The sequence below is a fragment of the Jaculus jaculus genome, chromosome 10 (genome assembly GCF_020740685.1).
Source record: "Jaculus jaculus isolate mJacJac1 chromosome 10, mJacJac1.mat.Y.cur, whole genome shotgun sequence".
NCBI classification, from domain to species: domain Eukaryota; kingdom Metazoa; phylum Chordata; class Mammalia; order Rodentia; family Dipodidae; genus Jaculus; species Jaculus jaculus.
The window spans coordinates 48,704,697-48,723,097 of NC_059111.1; the positions used below are offsets into that span (position 1 = coordinate 48,704,697).

The following is an 18,401-nucleotide window of genomic DNA, read 5'->3' on the forward strand; positions in this document are numbered from 1 at the left end:
TGCTCCACCCACCTACCTGCCCATACACTGACATGGGTAGACCACAGCGCAAAAGAAATAGCATGAAAAATAAAATGCAAGAAAATCCAGACAGATCACCCAGTCCAACAAGGATTACATCTAACAAAAACACAGAAGAGTGTTTAGGATCAGAACATCAAGTGGAAGCTATGAACAATGCAACCCTGACCAACCTATTGCTAGAACTGGCAGGAAAGCTACAAAGGACAGATAATCGTGTGGATGCTACCATCACTAAGCTAGAGCAATACGATAAGACACTGGAAGGAATTCAAAGAGAGCTAAGAGAGCTGAGGGAGAGTGAAAAAAAAGAGGACCTTAAAAATCAGCTGGCCACACTAAATGAAAACATAAAGAAATGCAAGGATGATTTCCAAGAATCATCAAGAAAATCAGAAAATGAGGTGAAAAGGGAGCTAGACAGAGCAATGGAAGTGATACATAAGAAAGTAGTAGAAAATGCAAACTTAATTGAACAAGTCCAAAACTCGCTAGAGGCCCTCAAGAATAGAGTCAGCGAAGTGGAAGATAGAAACTCTGATCTGGAAGACAGGATGGAAGAAACAGTTCAAGAGTCCAAAAAGTTCAGTAAATTCAAAAGTTCCTGTGAACAGAACATGAGAGAATTGTGGGATACACTTAAATGTCCTAGTATCAGAATCAATGGAATTCCAGAAGGAGAAGAATTTCAGACCAAAGGCATGGAGAACTTATTTAACACAATAATTGAAGAAAACTTCCCCCGTCTCTTAAAAGAAAGGCCAATCAAGATACAAGAAACAAACAGAACTCCTAACAGACTAGACCCAAGGAGAAACTCACCAAGGCATATTATCATTAAGATGTTAAACATTGACACCAAAGAGAAAATCCTAAAAGCAGCTAGGGAAAAACAGCACATCACTTTCCAAGGAAACCCCATCAGAATTACTTCAGACTTCTCAATGGAAACCCTGAAAGCTAGAAGGGCCTGGAATGAACCTCTTCAAACTCTAAGAAACTATGGCTTCCAACCCACACTACTCTACACGGCAAAAGTCTCCCTTATAATAGATGGTAAAAGGAAAACTTTCCATGACAAAACTCAGCTTTACAATTATATGAACACAAAAACAAACCTACAGAAAGTATTCCAGGAAATTCTCCACAGAGAAGAAACAAATAAACAAACACAAATGCCTACAAGAAGCAGATCACAGCAACCAAACCCAGAGTAGACAAAAAAATTCCATGGAAATGCCAACACACCTCTACCACCACAACATGGCAGGGATCAAATCAAATCAAATCTCACAGTCATCACCCTAAATATTAATGACCTTAATTCACCCATCAAGAGACACAAGCTAACAGGGTGGATCAAAAAATTAGACCCCTCAATCTGCTGCCTTCAAGAAACCCACCTTGCCACTAAAGACAGAACTCCTCAGGGTGAAAGGGTGGAAAACAATATTCCAAGCAAATGGGAATAAGAAACAAGCAGGTGTAGCTATATTAATATCAGATAAAATTGACTTCAAACCAAAAACAATCAAAAAAGACAAAGAAGGCTACTTCCTACTTGTAAAGGGAACAATCCATCAAGAGGATATTACAATCAAGATCCCAAATCAATAGCCTAACCATCCACCTAAAGGCACTGGTAAATCAAGAAAAATCCAACCCAAAGAGCTCCAGAAGGAAAGAAATAATTAAAATCAGAGCAGAAATTAAGGAATTGGAAACCAAGGCAACAATTAAGACAATTGACAAAACAAAGAGCTGGTTCTTTGAAAAAATAAACAAGATTGACAAACCTCTGGCCAATTTGATCAAGCAAAAAAAGGAGAGACACCAAATTAACAAAATTCAGAATAAAAAAGAGAGATCACAACAGACATAAATAAAATTGGCAGAATCATCACCAATTATTTCAAAAACCTCTACTCCACAAAACTGGAAAATGTGGAGGAGATGGATAAATTCCTGGATGCATATCATCTACCAAAGCTAAATTCAGAGCAGATTAATCACCTCAATGAACCCATCACACCCACGGAGATTGAAAAAGTAATAAAAACCCTCCCAAAATGAAGAGTCCAGGACCAGATGGATTCCCAGCCGAATTTTATCAAACCTTCATGGAAGAACTCAAACCAAACTTTCTAAAATTGTGCCACACCTTTGTAGAACAGGCAAAGCTACCCAACTCCCGCTATGAAGCTAGTATCACCCTAATCTCAAAACCAGGCAGAGATGCCACAAGAAAAGAAAACTACTGGCCTATTTCCCTAATGAACATAGATGCAAAGATCCTCAACAAAATACTCGCAAACCGAATCCAACAACACATCAAAAGCATTATCCACCTGGACCAAGTGGGATTTATCCCAGGAACACAAGGGTGGTTCAACATACGAAAATCTGTCAATGTAATTCACCACATAAACAAGCTTAAACATGAAAACCACATGATCATTTCAATAGATGCAGAAAAGGCCTTTGACAAGATACAACATCACTTCATGATCAAAACATTGGAGAGAATCGGCATGGCTGGTTCACATCTCAACATAATAAAGGCCATATACAAAGCTCCAAAGTTTTGGAAGTCCTATCTCAAGCAATAAGACAGGAGAAGGAAATAAAAGGGATACATTTTGGAAAGGAAGAAGTTAAGTTATCTCTATTTGCTGATGACATGATTGTATATGTAAGAGACCTGAGAGACTCCATCCCAAAACTCCTAACGGTGATTAACTCCTATAGCAAAGTAGCAGGATACAAAATCAATGCACAAAAATCGGTAGCATTTCTGTATGCAAATGACAAAGACACAGAAAAAGAAATAAAGGACATAGTCCCATTTTCAATAGCAACAACAACAAAAAAATTCCTTGGAATAACGTTAACCAAGGAAGTAAAAGATCTATACAATGAAAATCTAAAAACACTCAAAAAAGAAATTGAGGAGGACTTGAAAAGATGGAAAGACCTCCCATGATCCTGGATAGGCAGAATTAACATTGTGAAGATGACAATCCTACCAAAGGCAATATATAGACTTAACGCAATTCCAATGAAAATCCCTACAGTGTTCTTCACAAAGATAGAAAAAAATGATCTCAAATTTCATATGGAAAGGCAGAAGGCCTCGCATGTCCAAACATATCCTCAGCAAAAGAAATACCTCTGGTGGCATCACCATACCTGATCTAAAGCTATACTACAAAGCCATAGTAATAAGAACAGCATGGTACTGGCATAAAAACAGGAGTATAGACCAATGGAATAGACTTGAGGACCCGGATTTTGGGTCCAGCAACTATAGCTACTTTATATTCGACAAAGGCCCAAACAATATTAGCTGGAAAAAAGATAGCATCTTCAACAAATGGTGCTGGACAAACTGGATAACCACATGCAGGAAACTAAAACTTGATACACACATTTCACCATGCACTACACTCAAATCCAAATGGATCAAAGACCTCAACATAAGACCAGAAACTCGAAAACTACTGGAAGAAAATTTAGGAAGTACTTTCCATGATATAGGAATGGAAAAAGACTTCCTGAATAAAACCCCAGTGGCTCAAGTCTTAAACAGTCACTCAACCATTGGGATCATATGAAGCTGAAGAGTTTCTTTACAGACAAGCATATATGAAGCAAAGCCAATAGAATACCCACAGAGTGGGAGAAAATACTTGCAGGTTATCCAACTGATAGAGGCCTTACTTCTAGAATTTACAAAGAACTCAAAAGTCTAAACAATAAGAAAACAAATACCCCACTCATAAAATGGGGTGCAGAGTTGAACAGGCAATTCACAGAGGAGGAAATACAAATGGCAACCACACACTTAAGAAAATGTTCATCATCCCTAATCATCAGAGAAAGGCAAATTAAAACAACGATGAGATTCCACCTTACCCCAATAAGGATAGCCAACATCAAAAAGTCAAATGAAAATAAATGCTGGTGAGGATGTGGAGAAGCAGGGACACTCATTCACTGTTGGTGGGAACGCAGGGTGGTACAACCACTCTGGAAAGCATTATGGAGACTCCTAAAAAAGCTGACTATAGAAATACTAACAGACCCAGTTATACCCTTACTGGGCATCTACCCTAAAACCTTCAAACCAAAGGCCAGAGAGATTTGCTCAACCATGTTTGTAGTGGCTCAATTCGTAATAGCTAAAAGCTGGAATCAACCCAGATGTCCATCATTAGAAGAATGGATATCAAAGATGTGGTATATCTACACAATGGAATTCTATACAACAGTAAGAAAACACGACACAAAGAAATTTGAGGAAAAATGGTTGAACCTGGAATAGATCATTCTCAGTGATCTTACCCAATCACAGAAAAAAAATCAACACATAGTCTTACTCATCTACAACACCTAACCTGAATCTACCCAAGATACCTTACATACCCAGCAAGCACCTCATGGACTAGACAATAGGATGGAAGGGAGGATATCGAAGGGCGGAAAACAGTAATCTGGACCCAAACAGCATTGGTACCATAAAATTCTACTTCCTAGAAGTCAGACCAAATAGCTGAACCTTCACTAGACCTTTACAGGAAACACCTGAACCACAAGACACTGGAGAGGGTAGGATCAAAACTAACGTAAATCTTCTATACCTTCCCTCCCTCCCTCTTCCCCTCTCCCCTCTGTCTCTCTCCTCTCTAACTCTTGTATATTAGTTATGTTTTTCCTCAATTTATTAGTGGGCACTGGCCTGTAACCCCCACTTCCAGCTTGGGGCTACCATCCACATGAGCTTTTGATCAGAGAAACCTACAATGTTTCCCAAAACAATGAGAGACTTCTGTCAGAGTACTTGATGACCCACCAAAGGCCAGTGGTAAGACCCTATTGCTGAAGACTCCACATGCAGCTGATACGCAAAATCGAACGGCATGGCTGGAAGCCAGGAGAGAGTCAGTCCCCAGACAGTCAGCGTGTCTAGTGCCAGAAGGCGCTACATGGGCGACTGGGGGAAATGACCAAGATCTGTCCAAGCAACTCACTGTCTAATCTAATTAGCAACAAATAACCTGACGTGATGCCCACACAAGTGCTATAGCGGCACACAGCCATGGTGAGGAACCAACTACTCTTGATTTGGCTAACTGATCCACTCAGTGGTACTAGAACCATAGCTGGAGCTGGGAAACAAGTAAGAACCATACCCAAACACAAGCCCAATCTACAATATCAAGCTATCATCAATCATGGGGTACAAGAGGGCCTACACCTATCAATCTGTCTACCAAAAAAGTAAGTGGTATTTCAATTTTCTGGGTGCTAATTTACTCTCCGTTGGAGAATCTGCTTCTCTTTTTCAGATAGGTGCAGATCCTATGGAGAGAGCTGCCCCAACACACCTCAAAAGGGGCCCAACTGAAACTAAGGACAATTGGTAAAACAAGCAGTGGTGATGTTTTCCTGTGAACCGGATACCAGCACAAAGGGGAAGGAGACCAACGCAGAGAAAAATCAACTCCTACCAAATCAGAGAGCCAGAGTCTCAGAGGCCCCCAACACCTCAGCACTGAAGCAGACCAGAAATGAACCCAACATGGCTCAGGGAAATTTTGTGGAAGAGGGAGCGAGCGGAAAGAATGTCAGAGTCACATGTTGGGTCATGATTTGCAGAGACATTTAGCATACCAATAACTGGGACTAACTCCACAATGCATGACCCATTTACATCAACAAGGAGGGTCTAATGGGAGGGGGTAGATCATAGATGAGCCTAAACAATGGTACCATACTGCCTGTATTTGATGAAAAAAAAAAACCTAATAAATCAAATAAAAAAAAAAAAGAAAAGAAAACTACAGGCGTATATCACTGATGAACTTAAATGCCAAAATCCTGAGCAAAATCTTTGAAAACCACATTCAACCACTCACCAAAATCATTATACATCTTGACCAAGTAGGCTTCATACTGGGGATGCAGGGATGGTTCAACATATAGAAATAGGAATGTAATATACCACGTAAACTTAACCATAAGAAACATATAATCATTTCAATTGATGCTGAGAAAGCTTTGACAAGTACAACACAACTTCATGATCAAAGCACTGGAAAGAATAGGCATGGAAGGTTTATAACTCAACATATTAAAGGCTATAGCCGTAAAGCACACAATAAAAAAAACTCTAAAATCCAAGTAATACTTAATGGCAAAAGACTCAAGGTGCTCCCACTGAGATCAGGAACAAAACAGGAGTGTCTTCTCTCACCACTGCTCTTCAACATAGTACCAGCCCAAGCAATAAGACAGGAGAAAGAAATAAAAGGGATTCAAAATGGAGACGAAAAAGTCAAGTGAGCCCTATTTGCAGATGACATGATCCTGTACATAAGTGGCCTGATAGTCTCCATCTGGAAACTTTTAAAAGAGATTAATTCCTTCATTAAACTGGCAGGATACAAAATCAATGCATAAAATTCAGTAGCTTTTCTATATGCAAAGGACAAATATACAGAGAAAGAAATCAGTGATGCTGTCACATTTTTAGTCACAACAATAACATCAACAAAACCCTAAATATGTTGGAATAACACTAACCAAGAATGTTACAGATCTATGTAACAAAAACTTTAAAAAAAAAAAAAACACCTCAACATAGAAATTCAGGAGGACTAGAGGACTTGAGAAGATAGAAAGACCTCCCATGCTTCTGGATATGTAGAATTAATATTGTGAAAATGGCAATTCCACCAAAAGCAATATACAGATTTAACACAATACCAATAAAAATTTCAGCATCATTATTCACAGAGATAGGAACATTCATATGTAATGACATCAGGCCTCAGATATCCAAACATATCCTCTGCCACACACACACACACAAAAACAACCTTCCGAAAAAATCACTATACCCAATCTAAAGCAAGGATACAAAGCCATAGTTACAAAAACAGTATGGTACTAGGATAAAAACAGAAACCTAGACCAATGGAACAGAACTGAAAACCCAGACCTTAGGTCAAGTAACTACAGCTACTTGATCTTTGACAAAGGTGCCAATAATGTAGACTGAGAAAAGACTGCATCTTCAACACATGGTGTTGGAGAAATTGGATGACCATATTTAGTAAAATGAAATTAGACCCACTGATTTCTCCATACACAAAAATCAAGGCCAAATTGTTTTAAAACCTCAATACCTGAAACTCTTTAACTACTGTAAGAAAAAATAGGAGGCATGCTCCATGACATAATGCTCCATGACTGGGAAAAGACTTCCTGAATAAAACCCCAGTAGCCCTGGAAATTAAACAAGCACTCATCCAGTGGGATCTCATGAAGCTAAATAGCTTTTGCACAGACAAACATAAGTAGAGCCAATAGATTACCCAATGAATGGAAGGAAATCTTTGGCAGCTATACCACTGTCAGAAGCTTAATATCTAGAATCTACAAAGAACTCAAAAAAAAACTAAACAAACAAAAAAATCAAACAACCCACTCCAAAAAATGGGGCAGAGAACTGAATAGGGAGTTCTCAGAGGAAGAATTACAAATGGCTAACACTCAGTTAATAAAATGTTCAACATCCCTAACCATTAGGGAAATGCAAGTGAAAATAACTGTGAGATTCTACCTTACCCCCAGTAAGGATAGAAAACATTCAAAAATTAAATGTAAACAAATGCTGACAAGGGTGTGGAAGATAAGAATACTCATTCACTCTTGGTGGGAATGTAAGCTGGTACAACCACTATAGAAATCAATATGGAGACCCCTGAAAAGGATAAGTATACAACTACCAACAGAACTGGTTATTCCCTTGCTGAGTATTTACCCTAAAAGTTCCACACATCAGTTCAGAGATATTTACTCAACCTGTTTATAGCTGCTGTATTCATAATAGCTAAGAACTGGAATCAACCCAGGTGCCCATCATTGGATGAATGGATAACCAAGATGTGGTATATCTACACAATGAAATTCTACTCAGCAGTAACAAAAAAATGATACAATGCAATAATTGGGATTCATAGTGATATTAAAATGAGTAACAAAAGGCTGGAGAGATGGTTTAGCAGTTAAGGTGCTTGCCTATGAAGTGTAAGGATTCAGGTTAGATTCCCTAGTAACCATGTAAGCCATATGCACAAGATTGCTCATATATCTCAAATTTAATTGCAATAACTGAAGGCATATCCATTCCCTATCTGTTTGTCATTCTCTCTCTTTATCAAATGATTGATAAATGTCTAAATAGTAAAGGTACATGCCTACAAAGTACAGGATCCAGGTTTTATTCTATAGTCCCCAATAAAGCCAGACGCACAAGGTAGCTCATGCGTTTGGAGTTAGGTTTTACTGGCTAGAGGCCCTTGTGTGGCCATTCCTTCTGTCTCTCTCTCCCCTTCTCTCTATCTCATATAAATAAATCAATAAAATATTTGTTTAAATGATAAAAACATGCTAATGCAGCATTAAATTTTGCTTTGTCCATCTTAGGGAAAGAGCTGCTGAGAACATAGGAGAAAACTATAACACTAAAAAGTATGACATTTAAGGAAAAGGATATCATCCACCTCATTTGGAGATAGGGTGTCATAGGGCTCTAGCAAACCAATAAGTCTAGGCTGATTGGCCAGTGACACCAAGGGTCCTCCTTTCTCTACTTACTCAGTTCTGGTATTTCAGGTACATGCCACTTCATCCAATATTTTTATGTGAATAGTGTGGATTAAAGTCAGGTTCTGATGATTGCCAGGTGAGCATTTTACCTGCTGTTATAAACTCAGCCCAAATAATATACTTTAAAGATTACATTGTGAAAAAGAGCACATAAGAAAATGAAAGCAATATTCTTTTCTAAAAATCTAAGTTAGAAATAACCTATTGAAATATTTCTACAGCTCAAAAGTATCTTCAAAAGAAAAAAAAACTGTTCACTGAAAACATCCAAATATTATAAGTAAATCCTGGATTAATAGAAAGTCAAATTACTAATTAGTATTATTTATAAATACTTATATTTAAGAGAAAAAAAACTTAATTAATTCTCACCTCATCTTGAGACTTAACAAGAGTCCTGAAAGTTTTTTCTCCACTTTCCCCATCAATCATTTTATTCCGAATCTAAGGGAAAGTGAAGCACATAATTTATTCTAGGAAACGAAGTGAGCTGCAGAAAGTTATCGAAACATTCCTTACATGGTCATTCCTTACTTAAAGTCAACTGAACAAAAATGGAAGGGTGGCTTTATCATTAGCTGAAGTTGCTCTTTTGCATTTGTTTTTTCAGTTGCCACACTAACCATTTTACATTATTTCACACTAAAACAGATACAGGTATAGATAAATGAAAGTTTGTTTTTTTTCAAGCAGTTGCCATTTTTTGAAACATCATTTGAAAAAAAATTAGTCAATTACCTTATAGGCTTTTTACAGCTAATTAAAAGGTAGTCACTGATAGGAGGGTATTCATAGAAATAGCATATAATATGTATTACTCCATCTGAATAAACAGTTCCTTGTGAGAAAGAATTGCATCAGCCAAGCTGGCCTGAAGCCCTTTATGTAACCCAGGCTGGCATGTTTCCCCTTGATCTTGTTTCCCAAGGACGGGACCTACAGGTGCGCAGCGTCACACCTGCCTTGCCATGTATGCTTTTATTTGTTACATCTGCCATCCCCCAAGAAGTATAAACAAGGGATAGAGAGAATTATAAAGAACTGCTAAGATTAAATATCACATAGCTTAGTCTCCTTTAAAGACAATTTCCAAGATCCTTACAACTAAAGCAAAATGACATTAATTCATAAAATAGGAAAGTGTAGTAGAAAATCTCAGAATTCCCTTCAGTTTATGTTTCATTTTATATAACTCTGGTAATTTGCTTTTCAGTTTTGGTCATTACAGATGCATGAGCAAACTTGGTGTGATAAAATTTATTATGTTTAGAATACTTCATGAGTAAATTAACTTAAAATATTTTATATCTGAGAATGAAAAGCAGATAACAGCTGCTGATGAAGTATAAGGGACTTTAAAATAATAAAACTTTACCATGATCCAGGTCTTTTGCTAAGTTCCACTTATATAATATTTTACAATCACTGTGTTAATTGAGGGGACAGTATGACTTTGAGAGAATAAATTGATCATATGGTGACTCAGTGGAAGTAAAAGTACAGGTCTCAAACTTATCACCATTTTAATGATCCATTTTAATGATATTGAATTCTTTAACAGGAAAAAATTTCTCAAACTAAACCATTCCAACACTCACTATGCCACACTCAAGAGTAGAGATTAGTTAACAAATCAAGCTAATGGCTACACAGTGAGGGATTAAATGTATATTTTGTAAGTCAAATACAAATGAAATCACATTATGACAAATTATAAAAGAAACATGCTGGCTTTAGTTAGACAACAAGAGTTAATCCATTTGGAAAAGTACTGAACATGTGTTCTGGAGGGCAAGAGTCTGTTCCTGTGCCTTGCTAGCTGAGTGCCTATACACATGCTACTTAACCTCCAGTACTTCAAACATAACATGGGTACTACAGAGAGAATAATAATAAGTTTTATTCCAAATGCTATTGAGGACACCTGGCATATATCAAGCTTCTAATGTATATTATGTACTTAATGATTGCTATTTTATTATTAAAATAGTTAATATTACCATTATGAAACACCTTGTCAGAGGAAATGACATGTGCCTTTGGTTCTGAACTCAAATAGAAATGTGTTAGGTATCTTCAGGTACACATGGCACCTGCTTCCTCCTGAGACTCATCATGTGGTTGGCAGCTACAGCCTCTCCAGTGTTTCTTTCAACTGCCTGGTACCAGCCATCTCTACAATTTTTATTGAAATTCCTATTATTTTGGTACTAAAACAGTTAAAATATTTCTACCTTTGAAATGAGAAAGAAATAAACTAAGGCCACATGTAATCTATAGCATTTATTCCTTTTCAATTTGATATTTTGGATGAGAACAACCCAGTATGTACACATTTTCAAAGATAATGAATATTAATGTTTGTGAGCATAGTAGCTAAGAGAGAGCCTAACATAAAACAGCTGCTGCACAGTTGTATGGAATGTAGTCTCACAGTATATACTCACCTCCACTTTAATATCATTCTCTAACTCTGCATCAAGGAAATCCAGTGTGACTGGCTCCTGAGATTTGGGGTTCTGCACAGGAGACAATAATGATTAAATATCTATGAAAGCATAAAATGATGCTGTGTACAGAATAACAATGGATATTTAAATATGAAATTGATTTTGCAAAAGTTACTTACCTAAGACACACTGATAATTCTATAAAGTTTTTTTTCTTTCACATGTATATGAGGTTAATAGACCAAACTATAGATTGAGCTTCAAATTAAGTTGACAAATTACAAACAATTACCTTCCAAAAATAGCTACTAACTAGAAACAATAAACCTTGGGTTCACTAAACTCAATTTCCTGCTTTACTACCTACTGTCTTTTCTTGCTGATGTATAGAAAAATTCACAGTTCATTGAGACAGATTACTTATTCATCTATCAGATGATACTATTATCTTGGGAAATTTCTCATATGAAATTATTTTGATCTCTTATAAAAATAGACTCATTGAGCTATTTGATAAAATATATTCACTTCTTAAGTATTGCACTAAAATTTAATTTCCAGTAGAATAAAATTATAACATCTACATTTTATAATTGCAAAAATTTAGAAGCTAGATTTTAAAATATATCTTGAAAGAAATAGCACCCGAATCCGACCATTAATTAGATTGCAGTAATGACTGGACATGGCATTAGACTGTGTTCAATACTCAGTTAAATTTTAATATGCACCTCCAAAAGAAGCCCAGCTCGCTACATTTTAAACATAATTGTAAGCTGGGCATGGTGGCATGTGCCTTTAAGCCATAGGGTAGAAGGATTACTGCAAGTATGAGACCAGCCTGAGACTACTTAAGGAATTCCAGGTCAGCATGGGCTAGAGAGACACCCTACCTCAAAAAACAAACAATCAAACAAAAAACCCACAATTGTAAGAAGCTATATGTCTCAAGATAATAGCAATAGATAAACTTGGTTTCAATTAGTATATCCTGATTAGATGAGGAATGACATAGTGTCCATGGCAAATATTTTATAATTACAAAAAAGTCTTCTCTCAGGGAATAGCTCCACTTAAATAATGAAAGCTATAGATTCTTGTGGTATTTCAAGAATAAGGATTCTCCAAAAACATAATTTTAGAAAACACCCTTGGGTCTTTTAAGGGGAGAGAGAGGAGTGCTGGGACCTGAGAACATGGCCTTATGCTCATGAGGCCTGTACTCCACTACTGAGGTCTTGTGTCTATGTTTTAATTTTTAAAAAAGTGTTTAAGAACATTAATATGAAGATAAAACTTAATATTGAGACTTATTGTTTAGAAAATGAAACTTACAATATGCCAAACAAAAAACACTCTAAATCTAATGTTTCAGAATTACTTAAAATTCCCTGAAATAAATCATCACCACAAATACCATCATGCCAGTATTAAAATCGCAACAAATTCAATAGAAGACAAGGTCAAACTACTGCAAATCATAAAGTGAAAACTGAAATGAGAATGTTTGTCTTACATGCAATGGGTAACGTATAGCATGACCAGCCCCAAACAGCATGCAGGGAGGAGCCATAACCCGGAAGAATTGGCATTATGTAGATCATGTCCCAATCCAACATATAAAGACACAGAGAAGAAAATGAAATCATCAAAGAAAAATGTCAATGCATAACTGGTATCTGTGCATGGTAAACTGGCAGACCACTCTTCAAGGACTCGTCACCTGCTTGGGGCCTGGAAAACTGAAGGGCACAGTCTTCTAGTAGGAAAGCAACAAGCAGCTTAAGGAAAGAGATTTAGCTTTAGGGTTTCTCCAATTCAGCACTTTTTTCTTATACTTTAAGTATTTAAATATTCTCATCTGTAAAATTTCATTTTTAAATGGCATAGTTACCAAAGGCAGTATGTGATTTTAAATTTGCATTAATTACAAATCACTATCATTAGAATAGCTCAGAGTTCAAACTACCACACAGATTGAAAGTCTTACCAGGTTACCAGTTTGCCATTTGGGGTTCAATTAAAATGAAAAAAAAAAAAAAAAACCTTCTCCAGGCTGATTATTGCTTTGATTATATCATAGTATCTACATGCAATATTTGGGAATGCAACAAAAATAAGAATTCACTAAAATGCACATGACTGCAAAAATGTCTAATTTAAGATAATACATGATAAACATGCAAGAAGAGTAACAAAACAATTTCCTATCTTATAAAATCCATAAATAAAATTTTAATTTCTTGTCAAATCCTAATTATCTGAAAATTTTGCTACACAACAGCATGAGAGAATGTCATGGAATTCTAGAAGGGAACTAAAGCTCCAAACAGTTCAGGTTCTCTGCACTTTACAACAACTGGGAAGCTCTATGCTATTCAGATGGTAAATTAAAATGGCATTTCAAGAGATGGTCTTGGGACCAACATATTTAAGTTCTTATATAGGACAGACAACAATGCTCTGTTCAAGTCCACTTTCAGGATGAAGATAAATGACATCCTACAGGGTTTCAGGCATTGCTCAAGGATAGAGGGTTGGCTCAATAGAATCATATTAAAACTCAGGTGTACTAATTCATAGCTTAAAGATCACCTATTAATATCATATAACCTCTTGTTTAGAATGTATCCAACCAGAATTTTTTTTCAAAAAATGACAGGATTATATAGAAACTCTATAACAATGTAGAATTTTCTCTAAAATTTGAATTCTCTGATTAAGCTAAAAATTATCTTGTGATGATTATTTTTAATGTGCCTACAGAACCCTATAGGCATATGTATTAATCCACAACAAGGAAAAGATTAGTTTACAATGTTTACCAGGCAACAAAAATTCACACTCTGTCTTTCCAGTTTGGAACATTTTTAATTTGCTGAATTTGAAATTTAAAAACAATCTGGGCTGTGCAGGATGATACATATGTTTGATCCCAGCAAAGGCTATAGAGTGAGGTCCATGCCATAGTAAGACCTGAGTTTTAAAAAATGACTTAAATTTTTGAGCCGGGCATGGTGGCGCACACCTTTAATCCCAGCACTCGGGAGGCAGAGGTAGGAGGACTGCTGTGAGTTCGAGGCCACCCTGCGACTCCATAGTGAATTCCAGGTCAGCCTGGGCTAGGTGAGACCCTATCTCGAAAAACAAAACAAAACAAAACAAAAAAAAAAAAAAGACTTAAAATTTTAAGTTAGGAAGAATATCAAATGGGGATCCTGACCTTATTTGTTGTTACAAATTAATGTTGCAAGCAACTGGTTAGGATCACATGGATTTGATATTAATTTCACAATATTCAATGTCAAAATACTATTTTGGAAGACATCTCATTCTGATGATTACTCTGATTAAGGTTATCATTAGATAATTTTCTTAGCAATCTTTAGTCAGCCGGTGCATACCCCTTTACCATGATTAATTACTTTTACTTCAGCTTATTGAGAAATGATGCTCATGTCCACCTCATGCTCTGGAAGCTTGATGTCAGGAAAGGCAGCTTTATTCATAAGCTTTACGAGCAGAAGCTTGCTTTCCACTCCGATTCAGCAAATTTGAAAGCACTGCTAAGTCTACCCATATTTACAGTTACCTCAACATTGGGTCTCCTTTTTCTTAAATTAACTGCTGGTATGCCTACACCAATAGGCTGAAGCAACAACAACAACAACAAGGTAATTCATCATCTTGCCTATCAACATGGCAAGAGTTTTATACTGTCATCAATTTTTGTCATATATTTCCTGGATCAGATATACAAGTAATGTGGCATTTAGTTTTGAAAGTATGTAGTCAGTTTCATAGAGTGCATGATAGGCCAATTAAAAATGAAAACTTAAAATATTTTAGTGAACTGTTAGTGCTAGTAAGTGATTTTTAAACAAACTGATTATTAATGTTGAATAATCAGTAAAATAGAAAAGTCATAAATGGTCCCTGCCAGTTTCTCTGTTGCAGTTCTTCCTAGGTAGTGGTGTTGGGCAAGAGGTCAGGACTTTGTGAGGTAGTCAGGTTTTGGAGTGCCAGTCCTCAATAAGGGGATTGGTTCTTGTATAAAAAAGAAAGAGAGCCCATTCCCTCTTTGTCTTCTCTAACATAAGAGGTTAGCAGGGTAACTTGGCCTAGAAGAACACACACTGATATGTATGTTGTCATCTTGTGTTTCCTAGTGTTGGAAAAAGTACAAAACATGTTTCTATTGTTTAGATGACAAAATTCTGTGTTTTTGGCTTATTGCAGCCTGAAGAGACTAAAATAAATAACATGTAGTATTAAAATATCATGAATATTTGAAATTTGAGCCTTTGTTATCTGAAAGGATAAAAATATTGTATTATTGGGTTTATTGAGAACTTAATAGTTACACTAGATTTGTTTTAAATATTGACTTCTAAAACATGGATAACATAAAATTTCTATATAAATATTCATCAGAATTGATCAAAATGGGGTATCTAATAACCAAATCTGGTTATTGAATTGAAATAAAATGAGAGAAATAGAAAATACATCTTAGGACAAGTCAGGATATCTAATTTACTATTTGTTCAAAAGTAGTCAGGGGGAGTAATATACTTTGAGAAATGAAAACCCTAAGAAAACAGATAACAGATGGTTTGTTACACATTTATTTACCAGTAGAATTCTGGGCTATTTAAGTCATTTATTTTATATCCTACAAACTACAAAACTGTCCTTAAATACTCTGAAGTAAGTTTAGAGTAGCAGGAAGAAAACAAAAGACATGAGGTAGTGCTATGCACATAACACTACACTTTTATTTTGTTGAATAGCAATGGGTACTATGGATATAGCAACACTTTCTTTTTCTTTCTTTTTATTTTTTATTTTATTGCAGAATTGCTGAGAAAGAATTGAAGTTAACTTGGGCTGGAGAGATGACTTAGCAGTTAAGGTGCTTGTCTGCAAAGTCTAGAGACTTATATTCAACTCTCCAGGTCTCACGTAAGCCAGACACACAAAGTGATGCAAGAACACATGTGCACAAAGTGGCACACACATCTAGAGTTCAATTGCAGTGTTTGGAGACCTTGGTGTGTCAATTCTTTCTCTCTCTCTCTCTCTCTCTCTCTCTCTCACAACCTCATGTATATATATATATATATATATATATATATATATATATATATATATATATATATGTATGTATGTATGTGTGTGTGTATATATATATATATATATATATATGAATGTATATCAGCCAGTCTGTTAGGCTTGCCACAAAAATAAAAAAGAATTGAGGCTGACTTTTGTTAGTACAGCATCCATTCCAATGGTGGGCTTCATATTTATCAGTTTCTTTTAAAAATTTTTTTTTTTTTAATTTGAGAGCGACAGACACAGAGAGAAAGACAAATAGAGGGAGAGAGAGAGAATGGGCGCACCAGGGCTTCCAGCCTCTGCAAACGAACTCCAGACGCATGCGCCCCCTTGTGCATCTGGCTAACGTGGGACCTGGAGAATGGAGCCTTGAACAGCGGTCCTTAGGCTTCACAGGCAAGCGCTTAACCACTAAGCCATCTCTCCAGCCCAATATTTATCAGTTTCTAAAATAATAATCTCATAGTACAACATCATATCCTGTTATGAGACTCATATCAATATGTATGAAACACATGATTTCAAAATGAAATCATAAAATATCTTCTGTTGATGAGAACACAAGTAAGTCTAACATATAAACTACATGAAAAATTAGCACATTGATTATTCTGACTTAGTTCTTTTCATAGTATTCTAAACATTTTGGAAATGTTTCAAAAATCATTTTATTTTAGAATAACTTTCATAAAATCTAACTTAGAAGTATGGAAAGTTAAATTTGTAGTTTGAAAGAAAATGACTTCCATAAATCACATATTTTCTATCATTTTATGATTATTAATGAATTTATTATTGTAAGTATTAGGTATATATTCATTAACACCATTCAAATAATAAGACATCTTTTACAACAATATTGCTTATTGGAAGAATGTAGATGAGGGGAAATATTTTTCAAGTTACTATTGCTTTGTTCACCATGAAAATAACCTATACTGTAATTAACTCTAGATGATCTATTTATATCTCTACATCACACATGGTGATCTGTTTTTGTGTATGATATATACTAGCTCCTTTGGGAAAGTCAAAGTCTACAATCAGAAAAGTAGGGTCCTGTATATCTTTATGCATATATTTCTTGGTGCTTTTGTTAGATTTTGTTTGAAGGATATAATTTAAAATATACTATATATACAAAGGCCAAATAATAATCCTCCAAACTTTTAAACATTAAGGTTTAAAAGATGAATGAATGAAACATGTCACACATATTAATGAACTGTTATAACTCAGTGACTTTAAAAAGTACACATGATAAATTTCTTACATAATTAGGAGTGATCAGCATCTGTATTTCCCTAGCAATTATTTATATCATGATTGGTCTTATTGGAGGTAAATTTCAAAATAAAAAGGATAACATAAAGATATGAAATATAATGTGTGATTATTTAGCATACTAAAATGAAAAATACATTTAATGCTTTTGCACTCAGTGCAAAATTATTACTCTAAATTATTTATTTGAACATTTACATGATAAACTTTGTGTGTATGTGTGCATGTATGTACGTGAGCATGTATATGTGTGCATGCATTTACTTTTTAGTAAATTACTAACATTAAATCTGCATGACCAGAAGAAAAGGACATAGTAGGAATAAATATATATATTTTAAATATTTGGTATACACTTCAAGTTCAATGATGGTAACTTAAAGATGCCTTTATCTAGCCAGATATGGTGGCACATGCCTTTAATCTCAGCATTTGGGAGGCAGAGGTAGGAGGATCAGGATGAGTTTGAGGTCACTCTGAGACTCCATAGTAAATTCCAGGTCAGCCTGGGCTAGAGTGAGACCCTACCTCAAAAAATTAAAAAAAAAAAGATGCCTCTAAAATTGTACTTCTACAATTTTTGTATAATTTTATATCTAGATAAATTTTTACCAAGTATTACAAAGTATTATTAAAACTTGAAATCAGATATTTTATGAAAATATTTTTGTTTTTATTGTTTTTTTTCAAAGTAGGGTTTCACTCTAGTGCAGACTAACCAGGAACTCACTCTAGAAGACAATGTAGCCTCAAACTGACAGTGATCCTCCTACCTCAGCTTTATGACTGCTGGAATTAGGGTTGTGCCAATGCACCTGGCCTATGAATATATTTTCTGTCTTGGAAGCA

At 35.6% G+C, this 18,401-nt stretch overlaps 1 protein-coding gene across 4 annotated transcripts in view; it reads right to left on the reverse strand.

The window, feature by feature from the left end:
* Cacna2d1 (calcium voltage-gated channel auxiliary subunit alpha2delta 1) overlaps window positions 1-18,401 on the reverse strand; it is a 536,404-nt gene that overhangs the window by 55,630 nt on the left and 462,373 nt on the right. For 2 of the 4 annotated variants that reach the window (XM_004662314.3, XM_004662312.3), the window contains exons 19-20: window positions 11,145-11,201; window positions 9,070-9,141 (exon numbers count right to left, since the gene is read on the reverse strand). In XM_004662314.3, coding sequence (XP_004662371.1) covers window positions 9,070-9,141; window positions 11,145-11,201 — 129 coding nt within the window. Of the gene's footprint in view, window positions 1-9,069; window positions 9,142-11,144; window positions 11,217-18,401 lie in introns of all 4 variants that reach the window. The other 2 variants (XM_004662313.3, XM_004662311.3) reach the window with 1 other exon arrangement.